The following is a 17,338-nucleotide window of genomic DNA, read 5'->3' as shown; positions in this document are numbered from 1 at the left end:
TATACACACACATACACGTGTGTGTGTTTATACATGTGTATATACATATATGTGTCATGGAATATTATTTTAAGGTGTGCTACTTTAGTTGATGCTCTGGAACATTTGTTTAATGATGCAAAGATGTGTTTGATTAAATAAAATTCACCTGCAGTCAGGAGGCCAAGTCAGCAACTAGCTGACAGGAAGCTGTAGGAAGGAGCCAGGTGGAGAAGCTTTTTAAGGAGGGGTGAGGAGAGGCACTTTTGGAGAGATAGGAGAAAGAGTTAAGCTACTTGGTATTCAGCCTCAAACCTTGAATCTTGAGTTAACCTTTAGAGGGACAGAGATTTAGTTAAGTTCCTTTAGTAGCTTTGAAAGAGTGGGTGCCTGAGGGAACAGAATTCCCTCGGGCCCTCGTGGCCTGTTCTCTGCAGATAGTGGCAGAGTTGCAATTGCTGATTAGGACAGCTGTGGATTAAGAGGTAGCAATAATTTAGAAAAAGGACAACATATACAGATGTTGCAAAATCCAGTGAGGGGATCTGAAATGAAAACAATCCCAGCTCCAAGTATTTCAAACATGGAATAGTCAGCCTGAACACCTGCAGATGGGCGAGGTCCCAGGCAGAGTAAGAACAGAAGTCGGTTGTGAATACTAACAATTAAATCTCTACAATCAGTTCAGATGTATGCCCAGGGACATAGGGGATGGCAAGACGGTAAACTCGTGATTTCATGCATGCTAACCACATACGTCACCACTGAGCTACACACCCAGACCCCATGTTAATTATCAACACGGAATGGTTGGGGGTCACTGGTCTACAACCCAGCAGGAAGCAGAGGTAAAGTGAAGGCGTTCTCAGGCTCTCCTGCCTCCCTCCAGGGAGTGATTAAGCTCCCACGGGTGAGGAACAACCTATCTCGTGACAAGTGGACAGGCACATACCTGTTCTGCTACAGCCATCCTTGGTGCTGCTGGCACAGTGCCAGGCCCACACGCTTTGATCCAATGTGTGGCATTTTAGGGGTGCGGGGGAAGGCCATGCGTACTCTCCTATGCACCAGGCTGGCCTTGCTTCTAACAATGCAAAGGCGGCACAGGTCGGTGGCCTGGGATCACTCAGGGAAGAAGCTTGTAAAGGAGGAGGGACAGAAGGACTCCTGGCACAGGGAAGTCTAAGACAAGAACTGTCCGGTGGTGTGTGTGTTCGTGTGCAAATAAATGGTGTATTTCTAATGAGCCCGACCTGTCCTGGGGTTACTGAGGAGTTACCTGCCGCCAAAACGTGCCCAAATATGACCTCGGACACCTCTTCTGGAGCCACCTTGGCCCTCTGCAGGACTTCTTTGATGACAGTTGTCCCCAGGTCGTGGACAGGCACAGTAGACAGGGCACCATTGAAAGAGCCTATGACGGAACGGGGGAGAGAGAAGGCGTGTGAGCCGAGGGAACACTGAGGATGGCCGAGGAGGAAGGGGCCACATGCTTTCCGTGCAAAGACGGCTAGCGCCGGGTGGGCACAGGCGATGGGGACCTCGGGGACAATGCCAAGGCCTGCCCGGAACCCCTGCTCAGACCCCTGGCTCCCGGCCCCCACCACCACGGCATGACCGATGGTGCTCGGCAGAGCGGGCCAATCACGGATCAGGAGAGAGAGCGCGTCCCACAGACAGCCAATAGGTGATCTCGGCAGAGCGGTGGCTCTACGGCAAGGAGCCAATCGCAGCGCGAGGGGCGGGGCCACGGGCGAGGCGCGAGGCACAGGTCCGCGGAGTCCGCGGCCGGCTGGCCCGCCGCCCCCCTCCCCGTCACGCGAGCCCGTTTCTCGGCGCAGCTGCCCGGGCGAAGGGTCGGGGGCCGATGGGTCGGGACGCTCACCTATGGCGGTCCGCGCCGCAGAGACGATGACCACGGGGTCCGAGCCGGCACTCATCCTGTCGCTCCGCTCCCTGCCAGCTGTCAGCCGGGCGCAGTCTGCGACTGAGGTAAAACTTCCTCCAGTCGCGTAGCCAGGCTGGGGGCGGGGCTGGAGCCTCCCCGCCACGCCCCCACGCGCCTGCGCGACACGCTGGGCGGGCCCAAGAGCCGGAATAGGGTGGGATGAGGACCAGTTGTCTAGGAGGGGTGGGGTCAAGGCACCCCGCGAGTGTCTGGTTAGCGTGGTCGCAGGCGATCCGGGGATGTTGGGTGGACCTGGAGAGTCTGGGGGTGTGGGAGAGCGTTGTGCTGAGCCGACGGTCTAGGAGTCTGCGGTGGGGTCGGGGGTAAAGGGTCTAGGGTGTCTTGGGGGTCTTCAGGCGACAAACCCCAGGGAGCCGCCTAGCCTTTCCTGGGTAAGCACCTCCCGCCCCTTCTGGGGGTCCTCAGCGCTGACAGCTTCTGGGCGCGAGGCCTCTTTACTAGGAGAGATCCTAAGGGCAATGGATCGCTCTGTTTCAAATCCTTTCCGACTTGCTACTCAGCCATAGTCATTTTGTCGGACCTTCTACTTAGCTGTCTTCCTTGTGTCCTTCATGCCTTTTGGCGACTCCCTCTGGCCACCCCCCCCCCCCCCCCCCCCCCCCCCCCCCCCCCCCCCCCCCCCCCCCCCCCCCCCCCCCCCCCCCCCGTCCAGCCACTGGCTCTCATGCTTCATTTTTAATACATTTTTAAAAGATGTATTTATTTTTATTCTGTGCACATTGATGTTTGTCTGCTTTTTTTTTTTTTTTTTTTTTGGTCTGTGTACTCCGTGTGCACGCAGTGCCGGAGAGGCTAGAAGAAGTTGTTGGATCTCCTGGGGCTGGAGTTACTGACAGTTGTCAGCTGCCCTACTGTAGGTCCTAGGAACTGAACTGCGGTTCTCTGGAACAGCAGTAAGTGCTCTTAACTCCTAAGCCATTTTTCCAAACCCCCAAAATAATAAATGATATCTTCCTGGGAAAAAAAAGAAAAATAAAAAAACCTGTCCTTTTCTGCATTCATTACTATTAGCTTGCATCTGGCCCATGTGTAGCTCTCAGTAGACAGCTGCAGGCACTACAAGGGCTTCTCGGTGTTGCTGCTGGTCAGTCAACAGAAGCAGTTAGCTTCTTGAGATTTTCTCCTTTGCATACGTGCCTGTGCCTAGAGGCTGCAAAGGGCAGAAGAGGATGCTGGATGTTCTGGAACTGGAGTTACAGAAAGTTGTGAGCTACCATCTGGGTGCTGGGAAACAAACCCAGTTCTGTGCAGTAGGTGTAAGTACTCTAACCACTGTGCCATCTCTCCAGTCCCCTATTTCCCCACAACTCTGGCCACTCTTTAGTCTGTTTAGTGAACGTACTCTGACTGCCTCTTGACCAATTTTGCAGCAGTTTCCGGGAAGCACTGTGTCCACCCCATCATTTCAGTTTACTGAAATCTTTTCTCTAACCTTGTTGCCTATGAGCAGACTGGCCCTCTCTATTTAAACTTTCTATAAAAATATCAAATTTATCACATCTAATCCAAAGTCATTATATCTACCTCTTCAGTTTATTTCTTCTATCTGAAGACAGCAAGTGGTGTATCCTTCTTTGGCAACGCTAGAAATTTCTTGAATCAACTTAGATTTTACTTCCTCCAGGAAGCCTTCTTAAATCCTGTAAGAGCTGGTGTCCCTTCCGATTTTATACCTAATCTTATCTTTATACTTAAACATATAATCCTTTGTTTCTGGTTTCCTCTATTACGGTTATACAAAATATTCTTGCTCCCTTCTTATACTGTTTTATTCTATATGGCTAGTACATTTTAGGCAGTAAATCAGATGAACACTAGTATATCCCTTATGCTCTACGCATGAGAATAAATGGATATGAGCTAGGTGGGGTGGTACAGGCCTATAATCTGAGCATTTGGAAACTAACAGAGGAGGGTCAGGAGTTCAAGGGTAGACTGAGCTATATGAACATTTTTTTTTGCTTTGTTTTGTTTTTCAAGACCAGGTTTCTCTGTGTAGCAGTTCTTGTTGTCCTGGAACTCACTTTGTAGACCAGCCTGGCCTCTAACACAGAGATCCGCCTGCCTCTGCCTCCTGAGTGCTGGGATTAGATGTATGAACCGCCATGCCCAGCCTTGTGGTTTTTTATAAAAAGAACATGGTTCTGTGGAGTTATCTCAGTGACTAAAGCATTTGTGCGAACAAGAGGATCAGGATTTGGCTTCCAAGAACGCACATAAATGTTGAGTGGATATGGAAGTCCACTTATAATTCCAGTCTCCCAGGATCAAGGTGCCTAGTTACATAGGCTGTATTGTTTAGCTATTGGTTTACTGATCGATCATGTCTCAAAAGTAGATCAATTAAGAAAGATCTCTGACACCAGTCTCAGGCCTCCACACATAAACACGTGAAAGTGAGTAGGGTCAGGTGGTGGTGGCGCACACCTTTAATCCCAGCACTCTTGAACCAGAGGCAGGCACATCTTTGTGAGTTCAAGGCCAGCCTAGTCTATAGAGTGAGTTCTAGGACAGGCTCCAAAACTATACAGAGAAACCCTGTCTCAAAAAAACAAACAAGATAGAAGGAAGGCAGGAAGGAGGGAAGGCAGGAAGGAAGGAAGGAAGGAAGGAAGGGAAGGAGGGAGGGAGGGAGGGAGGGAGGGAGGGAGGGAGGGAGGGAAGAAAGAATAAAGGAAAAGAAAAAGTGAGAAGGAACGTATTCTTTTAGGGGCAAGGTTTGTATTCACTTGTCTCCTGCCTGGAGGCTCTGCCTGGAACCAGCAAAGGAGAAAATCTCAAGAAGCTAACTGCTTCTGTTGACTGACCAGCAGCAACACCGAGAAGCCCTTGTAGTGCCTGCAGCTGTCTACTGAGAGCTACACATGGACCAGATGCAAGCTAAAAGTAATGAATGCAGAAAAGAAGGACAGGTTTTTTCTTTTTCTTTTTTTTCCTAGGAAGACATTATTTATTATTTTGGTTTATAGTTCCAAAGGGATAGAGTCCATCATTGCAAGAAGGCACAGCAACAGGCAAAGGAAACATGACTTTTTTTTTAAATACACTATACATACAATGTTCAGCTGGCATGTACATGCCAGAAGAGAGCACCAGATCTCATTACAGATGGTTTGTGAACCACCATGTGGTTGTGGGGAATTGAACTCAGAACCTCTGGAAGAGCAGTCAGTGCTCTTAACCTCCAGCCCAGAACTCACTTTTGTAGACCAGGCTGGCTTCAGACTCAGAGATTTACCTGTCTCTGCCTCCTGCGTGCTAGGATTGATGGCATCCATCGCCCTGCTTTTTTTTCCCCCTTAAATATTGTATTTTAGTGTATGTCTGTGCATCCCATGTGTGTAGCCCGTGAAGGTGAGGGGGCTTCAAATCCCCTGGCACTGGAGTTATAGATGGTTGTGAGCCACTTTATGGATGCTAGACACTGAACCTGAGTTCTCTGCCAGAGCAGTAGCTGCTTTTCACTAAACTATCTCCCCAGCCTCTGGAACAGTTTCTTAAATGACACCTAGATTCGTATGGTGCTAAGCTACCAAAAGAAGGAAGAATTTAACAGTGCCACAGACAGTTTGTCCTCAAGGGAGGGGCCTTGCGATTATTCTAGGGTTGCTTTAGGAATAGTTACTGGAATTCAATTATCAAAACAATGCTGTTTTGTGAATATTGTTTTTACAAAAAGCCGTATTAAATACACTTGAGGACAAGCTTATATCTGTTGAAGTCTCTTTAGTAAGCACTTTTACACATGCTCACATTTGTCTTCCCATTCATTACGACAGTGGCTTCAGGTTGGCCGGAATTCTCCATCCTGCTTCACCCCCACAATGTTGTTGGATTAGATATTAGACAACCACAGCCAACTGTTCATTCACAAAACTATATCTTCCAATGCTAGGCTTAAAGCTGCTTTTAATTCCTTTTGTCCATAAACGTTTTTTGGCCATGCTAGGGATAACCTGGGCTGTGACCCTGTGAGGCAAGCACTCTATCACGAAGTTGCTCCCCTATCCTCAAATGCTTCCAAAGTTGTATTTAACTAAGCTGGTTATCTTAGCCTGCCACTTTTAACTGTATAGTTAAAGCTTTTAAATTTGCATTCTCTCAGTTACTGCATAGCCAGCACGTTGATCATCTCCAGTTCCAATCTCCAAATATTTGGCACAGTAACCTCAAAGACTATCCTCCCAAACTCAGTTGTTTCTTCTTTTCTTCCTTTTGTTCAAAAGGGTGAAAGCACGCAGAAAAACATTAAAGGCTGGGCTCAGCTGGGTGGCCTGCCATCTTTAGATATTATCAAGGGACAGTAAATGATATTCTCTAAAGGGCACCCTCAGTGTTAAGTACTGAAGGTGTCATCACCACATTTTATGGAGAGGACGATGACAAAGTCCTGGCAGTTGCACGGGTGCGGAGAAGAGGAAGGGAGAAAGTATCATTTGAGTTAGGCATGGTGGTCAGCCATGTAGTGGACAAGCTGCTAGGTGGCAAAAAGGGAGTATGGGGGCACATCTGTTAAGAGAATTTGCTCTTGCAGAGGACCCAGGTTCCCAGCTCCCAGATGGCATGAGACTCACAAATTGCCTATAAACTCCAATTACAGGGGATCTGATGACGATTTGACCTTAGCATTTATTAGGCACACCCATGATACAAACACCTATAAACAAACATTAACATAAACTTTTTTTTTTTAGTTGTTATTTTTAGAGACAGTTTCTCTGTTAATAGCCATGGGTGTGCTGGAACTGGCTCTTGTACACCAGGCTGGCCTTGAACTCAGAGAGATCTGCCTGCCTCTGCTCCTGAGTGCTTGGAATAAAGGCCACCATAGTCTGAGTCAGGGTTTCCCTGCGTTAACAACTCTGGCTGTATTGGAACTTGCTTTGTAGACCAAGACCAAGTTAGCCTTGAACTCATAAACTTTTTTTTTTGGAGATGGTTTCTCTGTAGACCAGGTTGGCCTCAAACTCACAGAGATCTGCCTGCTTCTGCCTCCCAAGTGCTGGGGCTAAAAGGACTACCAGGCTCACAAATCTTTTTCTTAAAGGGAGATAGGGTATGCCAGAGAGAGCAAGGAAATGCAGTATTGGGAAATCACTTAGACCAGGGAAAGAAGGAAACCTTACTGTAATTCAGACAGTAGGCCAATTGAGGAAGCTGCCTGGCTTTGGCTTTGTAAACTGACTCCTATAGGGCAGAAGTTTTAGGAAGGAAAGCTACATTACACCTACTAAAGGTATTACTCCTCAGCATGCCTTAAAGGTGGACTTGCCTTCTTGAGCAGTGGTCCCTTAGCCAGGTGACTGACTGCCCAACTGTATTAACTCTTAAAGGAGAGCACAATAGCATGTCTCTACATAGAGACAGATTCTAATCTGGGTAGGAGGCAACAGCTTCCTTTCAATGGAACTTCAAGGCTCTAACACCACAAGAAACTACTCTTCAAATTTATTTGGTAAGTTATTAAGTAAAAATTTGCATTTGGCCGTGTGGTGCTGGCACATACTTTTAATCCCAGCATTCGGGAGGCAAAGGCAGGCAGATCTCTGTTGAGTTCGAGGCCAGCCTGGTCTACAGAGTTCTGGGACAGCCATGGCTACACAGAGAAACCCTGACCTGTGAAAACAAAAACAAACTTGTATTTGTACTTGGATAGTAGCTTGACAAAGGGAGGTGGTCTGCCACCAGGACAGAGACTTCCAAGATTCAACAGTGGCTGACAATTTACTGATATTTGCCACACACTGAATGATGTATCCTTTACACCCTACCTTTGGATCATAGTGACTGAGCCCTCCTGAACAGGCTATGAGAAATGAATTAACCTTTCTACTTTGTGGAGATACATGTATGGTCCCCACCAGGAACCAAATGAGCCAGCACATCAAAATCACCTCATACATCCTAGCCTCCAGAACTGAGAAATCAGTCTGTTGCTGACACCCAACCCAAGCTTAAACAACACTTCACTTCGACCAACTCAGCTAATGACATTTTATGGAGCTGGGCTCTATCATATGACATCACCACCAGTAATGGCAGGACTCAACCTTGCTACTTTCACAAACCACTTAACCTGGGTAAGGTCTATCACCTTTGCTCAGCAAATGAAGCATCCAATTCCAGAAATGAGGACTGCTGACTTCACATACAACCATAAACCTTAAGTTATTTACCAAGCAGACTCAACAGAGATGTGAAATGTTAATATATTAAGCCTATATTAAATTTAGTCAGTTATGCTGCTATTGAACAATTTCCTTTTACCAATGATTAAATACCAATAGGATAAGCTATTTTTGTGTAAATTGGGTAAAAGGATGTTTATATACAAAGCCAAAGTCCAATAGTATTTCATAAATCAAGAAAGTCTTTTAGCACATATCAAACTGGTTAATTATATACAAATTTGTTTAAAATCATATAGGCTTTATCCACTTAAGACTGCATAAAAGCTTTGTTTTATTGAGACAGGGTTGCTCTGTCCTGGCTGTCTTGAAACTTGCTCTGCAGATCAGGTTGGCCTTGAACTCAGAGATCTGCCTGCCTCTACTTTCTGAGTACTGGGATTAAAGACGTGTGCCACCACTGCCTGGCCCAGTGCAACATTATTATTTTTGTTTGTTTGTTTTTGAGACAAGAGTTTCTCTGTAGCTTTGGAGCCTGTCCTGGAACTAGCTCAAGTAGACCAGGCTGGCCTCGAACTCACAAAGATCCGCCTGCCTCTGCCTCCCAAGTGCTGGGATTAAAGGCGTGCGCCACCACCGCCCGGCTAACATTATTTTAAACGTGCCTCAGAAGACCATAGGTACCTACCAGCCAGGCAAGCAAAAACACAGCAGTTCTTCTCAAAGAAATGCTATCTCAGTTTCAAGTGTTAAAATTTCACTTTTAAGGTTCCTTGGTTATAAGTTAACTAAGAATCCTGCTGTTCTTAGAAAAAACATTTTATAATTATGAAAAGTTGTAGACTTTAAGACCTCAATATTTAGTATTACTAATTACACTAACAGTGAAACAAAATGCAGCAACCTTTTACAACACTTTTCACATATTCACATCCGTAGGTTTCCTTATAATCTGTGCAAGGATGCTTTTAGGAAAAACCATTACGTGGCTAGGTCTTTAAGACAAACATCTCTGACTAAAAATACACTAATTCCCTGAAATCAGATCTCAAGAACAAACTGCTTTCCAATTAAAACCTAAATTTAGCTATTTTTTAAAATGAGATTCTTATGTCAAGGGAAAAAACAAAACCTTGAACCGCAGCCATAAACTCCTACTTCATTCTGTAAAAGAAAAGTACGAATTAAAAATGAGGTGCAGTCAGACATAATGCATGAACTGTTTTAATCTGACCTTTGTATATGTTACAGCATAAGTAGGAATCCAGCAATTCAGTGAAAATAAATAGCAACTGCTAAACACACCCAAAACAAAAGGGAAAAACGAACAGAGGAATCATAATAAAAATTTTTTTATTTAGGTTTGGTCAGTACAGGTGAGATATACTGGAGTCACAGGGCAATATGCATTAACAGGACACAACAGCTCATAAAAACTTAGTAACTATGCACACAGATTTCTTAAACATTCGGTCACCTAAAGATGAATGCACAGATGTATGGTGGAAAAACTATCCAACACTGAAACTACTATAGGACTCCAAGTCCAACTTCTTAGTGATAAAAACTACTGTACTGGGCAAACTTGGCGGTCCTAACCCACATCTACTCTAACAAGTCTGAATGGTGCATAAGTATATAACAGCATGAGAAGAATGTCCTTACACAGTACAGCTTCTAGATAGACAGATTTATACAGACATCATTGTTATAGATTCCCATTTACAACTTCACATTAACTCATATAAAAATAACTTGACCCTACACATATGTTCTTTTAGCAACGTTCAAAGTAATTAACTGTTACGATTTTCAAAGTGGCAGAGGTATTGAAGCAATAAAAAAAGAAAAAAAAAAAGGAACCAAACAAAAACACACCCACAAAAAGGCAAATTGTGACAAAAGTATGCATTAAGTTTTGACAGCATCCTCTCCCCAAATTTAATGACACTGTATAAAAATCTGCTGGAAAAATATTACAAAACTGAACCCTGTACATTTACACTTGAGTCCAAGCCATTCTGAATGTGGCGGGAACCCACAGTTCGGTTACCTTTCCCACTCACTGCTTTCTCCTCTTGAGGGTCATGACTGGAGTCTGTATCATTTGAGTGATGTGTGAGAGAGTTTTCACTGCCCGTGGGAGAGTCTACACTTTCATACCCCGCACTGAGTGGGTTTATGTAACTACTACCTCCTCTGCCAGTTCTCTCCTCTGAGCTGTTGGAGGCCTTATTACCATTCCCTGAAGAAGAAGGAAAGTCATCCTCAGTTGTGTTCCCCTCCCTGTGAAATCCAGACCCAGACGTCCGCTGGCGGGAGGAGCTGCCATTACTTGGTCCATTTGCCAGACGACTGCAATCTTTGCTTGTGGCCTCTGCCTGATCTACAGGTTCAGAAGATGTAGTCCTGCTGGTACTTGGAGCTGAAGCTTGAGACTGCTGTTGCTGGTACTGCGCCAACTGCTGTCGCGTCTCCTTTAGCTGTTGCTGAAGAACTAGAATGGTGCTCTGCATACCCTCTACTTCTTCGTCAAGTTGAATGATGAAGTCATTCAGTTCTGTGCAAAGAAGAGTCAAACCTACTTTAATACGTTAACATATTTTAAACATTTCTGTTATGTGTGTACACATGCACTCACCTGTGCATGTGTGTATGAGAGGCCAGAGGTCAACATAAGTTGTCTTTCTTCTATAGCTTTCTATCTCTCACTGAACCTGGAACTTGCCATTTTGGCCAGATGAGCTGACCATCAAACCTCAAAATTCACCTTCCACACCCTAAGCACCAGAGTTAACAGACCACTAGCTCCATACCTATTTCATTTGGGTGCTGGGATCCAAAATTAGGTCCTCATATTTGTATAACAAGCGCTATGCCCACAGAGCTAATTCTCCAACCCCCTAAATATTAGTCGCCAGCAACAAAGCTAAGTCAATAAATGCTTACCAAGAGAATACTGTTTTAAAACTGAAATAGCATACTTAAATAATTTACCTGGAATTTTAATTATCATACAAGAATGAGTTTGAAGGGTAACTGGATGCTTTAAATATAATATTAAAGTAACCAAGTTAAAAATGATTCCAACCTTCCTGCCTCATACAATTGAGACAATAGCTGGTAAAATCTTATCTATGTTGACCTGAAAGTCCCTTCTCTTCAACCTCAGCCAGTCTTATATTAAATCTACAGCAGGTCCAGCCCCGTGGACAGTGTTGATAGCCCCCCATCCCTGCCCCCACAAAGAGGTCTGTTTCACACACAAGAATACAATCACATAAGAAATACCTAGATATTGCTAAAATATGCAAGTCCGTTAACTTTCTAAAAAGGCTTGGAGAAAAACAGCCTCTCAGTTGCTACATAACATATCCCACTTAACAGCTACCAACTTTCTTTGCAACCAACCATCAAATACACTAATTCTCAGTTTACATGCTCACAGTGTGTCTCCATTTCTTACTATTAATCCATTTCACAAAACAAGAAAAAAAATGCAGCTACACTAAGACAAAAACAAACAAACAACAATAAAAGTATGGTAATAATTACATTGGTTTGTCTCAGCAGATCTAAATATTGAATCTCCTTTTTATTGAAGAGGACATTAAGGAATAATTATGTTACTTTTAATCACAAAATTGCCAAGTGTTTCTAAGAATCATACTTAAGAGAAATGATTAATGATACTTAAGCACTGAATATAATTTTTACACCTTAAACAAAACACCTTTATTCTACAAACAAAAACTTACAAAATTTTCCCAATATGTTATTAGTACCTTGGGGAACACTCTAAATTAAATCATTTAGTTTTACAAGTCAATGGTAGGTGTTGCATGCACAATCTTATGTAGCCAGAACATGCACAGAGACTCATCTACAACAAGCCTGGCAGCCTTTAAAGCCAGTGCAAAGTTAAGCAAGCTTTAAACAACAAACCCCCTTACCATCCTGACTGCTTTTAAGCTCCTCACTATATTTCTTCTGTAAAGCCAACTCTGCTTCAAGCTGTGCAATACGGCCCTGGGACAGCTGCCTTCCAAGCTCTTGGTTCTCCTGGATAAGCATTCGACACTTCGCCATTAACTTTTTGCCTGTTTGGCTGCAAAGGAAAGAGCCGATCATCACAAAATGCAGACAAAGCTCTCTATAGCCTTTGCTCACAATCATGACAGCAGATGAACATAGCTACGTCACAGCAGATGCACCCTGTGATTACCATCTTCTTTTCTGGAACATGTCCATCTTCTGTACTTCGGTATTTATCAATATAGCAGCAAAAATAAACCTTAAACAAAAAGTGCTACATAGTCACTTTTTGTTTCTACCACATCAACGTTTTCATCCTAAATTATCATTTGAAGCATAAGCAGGCCATTTAACGTATATCTTGGATATACTGTTAATGTAACACTAAGGTACTAAGCTTTATCAAACAAAGGTTCTTTAAAAAAATATGTGTAGAATCAGTTATAAATGAATGCCCCTTTACTACCCATAAAATACCTGTAAAAGAATGAGAATATATTCTTATTAATAAACACACATAAAGGATTCCTTTTAATAGGTAGTTCTCTGGTACAAGTCTCTTCTATACAAGAATATAGCTTTTAAAAAACTTGCCAAATAGAAATCCATTAGTTCCTTATTTAACTTAACTGGGACATAAATTTGTTTTTTCTTTCTTTCTTGTTTTGGTTATGTAGAAGAGGATGACCTTGAAATTGCAATCTTCCTCCTAAGTACTAGGATTACAGGTGTGTAATCCTCATAATAATAAAATACACTATGCCTGATGAGCATTTTAACACTGCTATGTGATTAAGACTGTATATTCCCAAATCACAAAGACCAAGATTATTTTCCAAACCTTATTTATCTGTCAGATTAGGATCACCATACTTTTGAACACTTTAATTTTTAAATAATAGTGCAGTTATTCAACTTATATAGTTGAATACCAACTAGTAATAAAACTGCAGGTAACACTCCAGTAAAACCTTACTGCTTTTAGCCTTAGTAATAAAAACAGAAACGGTAATTTCAAAGGGATTTGGCTTCAATTCACAATTGTGATACTGACTTTGAGAAGTGCATACGAACAATTTTATATTTTTCTCATTGGATAAGAACACCTTTTTGTTGTTGTTTTTCGAGACAGGGTTTCTCCGTGTAACAAGTCCTATCTGTCCTGGAACTCACTTTGTAGACCAAGCTGGCCTCAAACTCACCGAAATCCGCCTGCCTCTGCCTCCCAAGTGCTAGGATTAAAGGGGTGCACCACCACTGCCTGGTGATAAGAACACTTCTGTACTGTACCGTTCTTCCTATTTCTAGTGAGATTTACATTTGCCATACACAGGGTCCATCTGATTCTAGCGACACCAGAGCACTAACAACAGGAGTACTTTGTGGAGAACTCTTAGTGGGATGTTGCAGGTTTCCTTAAAGTATAGCTTTCGTTATAGTACAGTTTCAACAACAAAAATTGTAATTAGAATTTCCTTTAAGATATTTGTGGAACATTAAAAACCAGGTTACTATTGTTCAAGGGAACCAAGGTCCAAGCTCTAAATGCACAGAGTTTCATTTGTTCAACACATTCCCTTCACTGCTCCTGTAGCTCCAGGCACCCTCCATTTCCTATCAGCCTCTTCAGAGTTCAGTTTCTACTGAACAAGTAAGTACTCAGAAATTAATGAGGAAATAAGATGCAGACACCACTGTAAGACAGTGGATCTCCTCCTTCCTACTTGACTGCCCATCTAACAACTTTGTTTCTTTTCTCTTTTTTGAGATAGGGTCTAGCCAAGAATGGTGGTGTTTGCTTTTAATCCCAAGCAGAGGCAAGAGGATCTGTAAATTTATGGCCATCCTGGTCTACAGAGTGAGTTTCAGGACAGCCAGGGTTACAGAGAGAAACCCAGGCTCAAAAACCTAAACAAAAAAAGGGGGAGAGAAAATAGGATCTCATTATGTATCCTTGGCTAACCTAGAACTAACTGTCCTCAAAATCACAGAATCTGTACACTTCTGTCTCCCAAATGCTGGATTAAAGACATGTGCCACTAGGCCTAGCTGTTTCCTGCAAATCATATGCATCAGATTTTTTCAACCAGAAAGTTCTACTTTCCTGTGAATTAATAAAGATTAAGGGAGAATAAACAATTGTAAAACACATCAACTGGTCACTTGACCCCATAGAAAATATCAAGAATTTTATAATTATTAAAATACTTTATTTAAAAATGCATAAGAGCTTAACTACTCTGCTGATGAACGCTTAGGAGGCTGATGAAGTTCTAGTGTAAATTGAAGCTAGTTCTAGGCCACCATGGCCAGAGAGACCCTGTCTTAGGAATCACCTCTAAACTTACTCTTATCTAAAACACCTTAAAACTGCTTCAATTTTATGTTAGTAACTATGCTGAATAAAACTGGTAGTTGTGTTCCTCACAAAACACACTCCAAGGGTTGGAGAGATGGCTCAGAGGTTAAGAGCACTGACTGCTCTTCCAGAGGTCCTGAGTTCAATTCCCAGCAACCACATGGTGGCTCACAGCCATCTGTAATGAGATCTGGTGCTCTCTTCTGGCCTGCAGGGGATACATGCAGACAGAGCACTGTGTACATAATAAATAAATCTTAAACACACACACACACACACGCACGCACGCACGCACACACGCACGCACTCCACATGTAAAATGGTGTGGGGCTGGGAGTGTACTCTGACTTTAGCATTGAGGCCTGGGGTTAAATTCTTAGTACTCTCCACCAAAGAAAAAGCTCAATTATAAAGTGCTTATCTAGCACGGTCAAGGCCCTGGGTTCATCCTCAGCACCAGAAAATAAGTTAAAAAAAAGAGAGAGGAACTAAACTTCAAGAAAATATTCCTTTAATTTTTAAAATTCTTTTCATTTAATAACTGAAAAGTTAGCTCAGCAGTTAAAGAGCATTGGGTGCCTTTCCAGAGGACCCATATTTAACTACCATCATAACATGGTGGCCCAACCTTCTTGAACTCCAATTTCAAGGGATCCGATACCCTACTTTGGCCACATAAACGTGGTGCATAGACAGACATGGAGACATATTACTAATACAGATGCAAAAATAAACCTTAAAAAACAAATCGTCATCTTCTCATATTTATGGGTGTTTTGCCTGCATAAAAGTCTGTGCATCACATGCATTCCTGGTTTGTGAAGGAAGTGTGTTATATCCCCTGGACTGGAGTTTTAGATAGCTCTAAGTGCTATGTAGGGGCTGGAAACTGAACCTGAGTCCTCTGGAAGAGCAGCCAGTGCTCTTAACCACTGGGTCATCTCTCTAGCTCCTCTTTTAAAACATACAAACAAATAAAACAAGTCTTAATATGAAGCCCTGGCTGGCCTTGAACTCCTAGAGATCTGCCTTCCTTCTGTCACCCAAGTGTTCAGGTGATTTCTAAAACCTGACAGCCACAAACTGATAGGAAATACTTAGGAGATTTACAAAAAAGGGGCATTCTTATATTGCTTTAATTACCAAAGGAAGGAAGCCAGATTATTTTATGGAGATGCATATACAATTGCTTAAATGACTTAAGTGCAAACTGAAGATTACCAGTATATTCCTAAACACTAATGTCTTGTCAAATGAAATAGTTTAAAGTGGACAATATTACAGAGAGAATTATAGTCCATCTCTCATTAGCTCTTTTGTTTACTTTTCAAGTCAGGATATGAGTATATTCCCTGAATTTCCCATTCTCCTACACCAACCTCACCATTGCTGGGATTAAAGGCATAAGCCACCACACCCAGATAAAGTATCTTTATCCCTCAATTGGACCTGAAACAAAGAGGGGAAATACCATATACACATACAAGAAAACGCAAATCCAATCACCTGAATCATTCCACAGATTACTGATTTAATCGGTACTATTTTTCAAATTAATAATGTATTTTTAATACTTGATATAGTCTGGTTTAGGATTTAATTTTATGTGATAAACCCCATTTATGGGTTGTTTAAGACTAATAAAAATAATACGTAGCCATTAAAAAGGTGTAATCTAGTTATGCTAAAAAAAATACCCAAGAGATAAAAATGGAGAAAAAATAACGCTTTGAAGCATATATGTACGGCATGATTACATTTCTTTAAAACCAATATACATAAAATCATTGCATATGCACAAATTATCTTGATGATACCCAAGATATTTAATAGCGGTTACTGGTCCTGCAGAGCAGAATGGGGCAGGTTGACGTCAGTTCACGAGTGACTTTCCATCTCCCCTTCCTCTAATGTTTCAATTGTATACGCGAGCATGTATTGTCTTATTAAGATAGAAGTTACAATAACAAGAAAGCAAGCCCACAGGCCTGTTACTGTATCCAAGTAGCAAAAAAAAGACTGGCTAAATTTGAATACATGTTAGTAATACACTTTACAAATTACTACTTAACCTACTAAAAATATACTTAGGCTTTTTTCTATTATGATCTGGAAATGCATAAAATAAATACAAAAGATCCAATTTGGTCACAATAGACTACTTTTAAACAGTTGGTTACTTACCCTCCAAACCCCCAGTGACAATTTTAGAAAAAGACTTGTTCCTGAAAAGTCATACAAACCACTCCTCCAACCCACCCCTGCCCCACAATCAGTTCCCTAAAGCAAACATACAGGATACTTACAATTGATTTGAACGATTAAGAGAGAACTTAAGTCACCCTTGTTAAAACTGCACTTAAACGTTGGGACAAGCTGGAACTTTTATCTTCTACTCATCTCAGACTCCATTATCACCAAGCGAAAATTCAAACTGGTGACTTATAGACGAAAAAAAATTCACCTCCAGGATTGGATGGAAGCATGAAGAATAAAATGCCTCATTTATCTAAATGAGCAAATGAACTTGCTAGAACGATCACTATACCTTTTTTCAATTCACAGAAAGTCTCACTTGTGCCAGCCCAGAGTTCCAACACATTATCTCCCCAATCTTCTGGCAGGTACCTTGTGAGACTGTCCCACATTATGGTCTAGTGCAATATCCTGGGGCCAAATGCCAAGTCTCTTTTCTTTTATACCACCTGGAATAAAGTCTTTTAAATGAGACAGCCTTTTCCTTCACTTTGAATTTGAAGAGCACGGGATAATTTTTCCAAAGTCTTGATCTGCTCTCCATAACCCCCCAAAGTAAAATATAAAGAGTACAACAAAATTATTAGAGTATTCCTTGAATTAAAAAAAAAA

The 17,338-nt window shown here is 42.4% G+C and overlaps 2 protein-coding genes across 7 annotated transcripts in view; both read right to left on the bottom strand.

Moving 5' to 3' along the window:
* Positions 1-2,011, bottom strand: part of Acat2 (acetyl-CoA acetyltransferase 2) — a 58,463-nt gene extending 56,452 nt beyond the window's left edge. For all 5 annotated transcript variants that reach the window (XM_050135666.1, XM_050135665.1, XM_050135663.1 and 2 more), the window contains exons 1-2: positions 1,865-2,011; positions 1,259-1,393 (exon numbers count right to left, since the gene is read on the bottom strand). In XM_050135666.1, the coding sequence (XP_049991623.1) occupies positions 1,259-1,393; positions 1,865-1,919 (190 nt within the window). In that variant the 5' untranslated portion in view covers positions 1,920-2,011. The remainder of the gene's footprint in view (positions 1-1,258; positions 1,394-1,864) is intronic.
* A 7,401-nt stretch (positions 2,012-9,412) lies between these two features.
* Wtap (WT1 associated protein) overlaps positions 9,413-17,338 on the bottom strand; it is a 26,354-nt gene continuing 18,428 nt past the window's right edge. For both annotated transcript variants that reach the window (XM_050135716.1, XM_050135717.1), the window contains exons 7-8: positions 12,030-12,184; positions 9,413-10,636 (exon numbers count right to left, since the gene is read on the bottom strand). In XM_050135716.1, the coding sequence (XP_049991673.1) occupies positions 10,053-10,636; positions 12,030-12,184 (739 nt within the window). In that variant the 3' untranslated portion in view covers positions 9,413-10,052. The remainder of the gene's footprint in view (positions 10,637-12,029; positions 12,185-17,338) is intronic.

Source organism: Alexandromys fortis, unplaced genomic scaffold, assembly GCF_014885135.2.
Source record: "Alexandromys fortis isolate MF-2015 unplaced genomic scaffold, M_Fortis_MF-2015_v1.1 scaffold_23, whole genome shotgun sequence".
Taxonomy (NCBI): Eukaryota; Metazoa; Chordata; class Mammalia; order Rodentia; family Cricetidae; genus Alexandromys; species Alexandromys fortis.
Note: the sequence above shows the minus strand (reverse complement) of the source record. Positions and strands in the feature narration are given on the sequence as shown.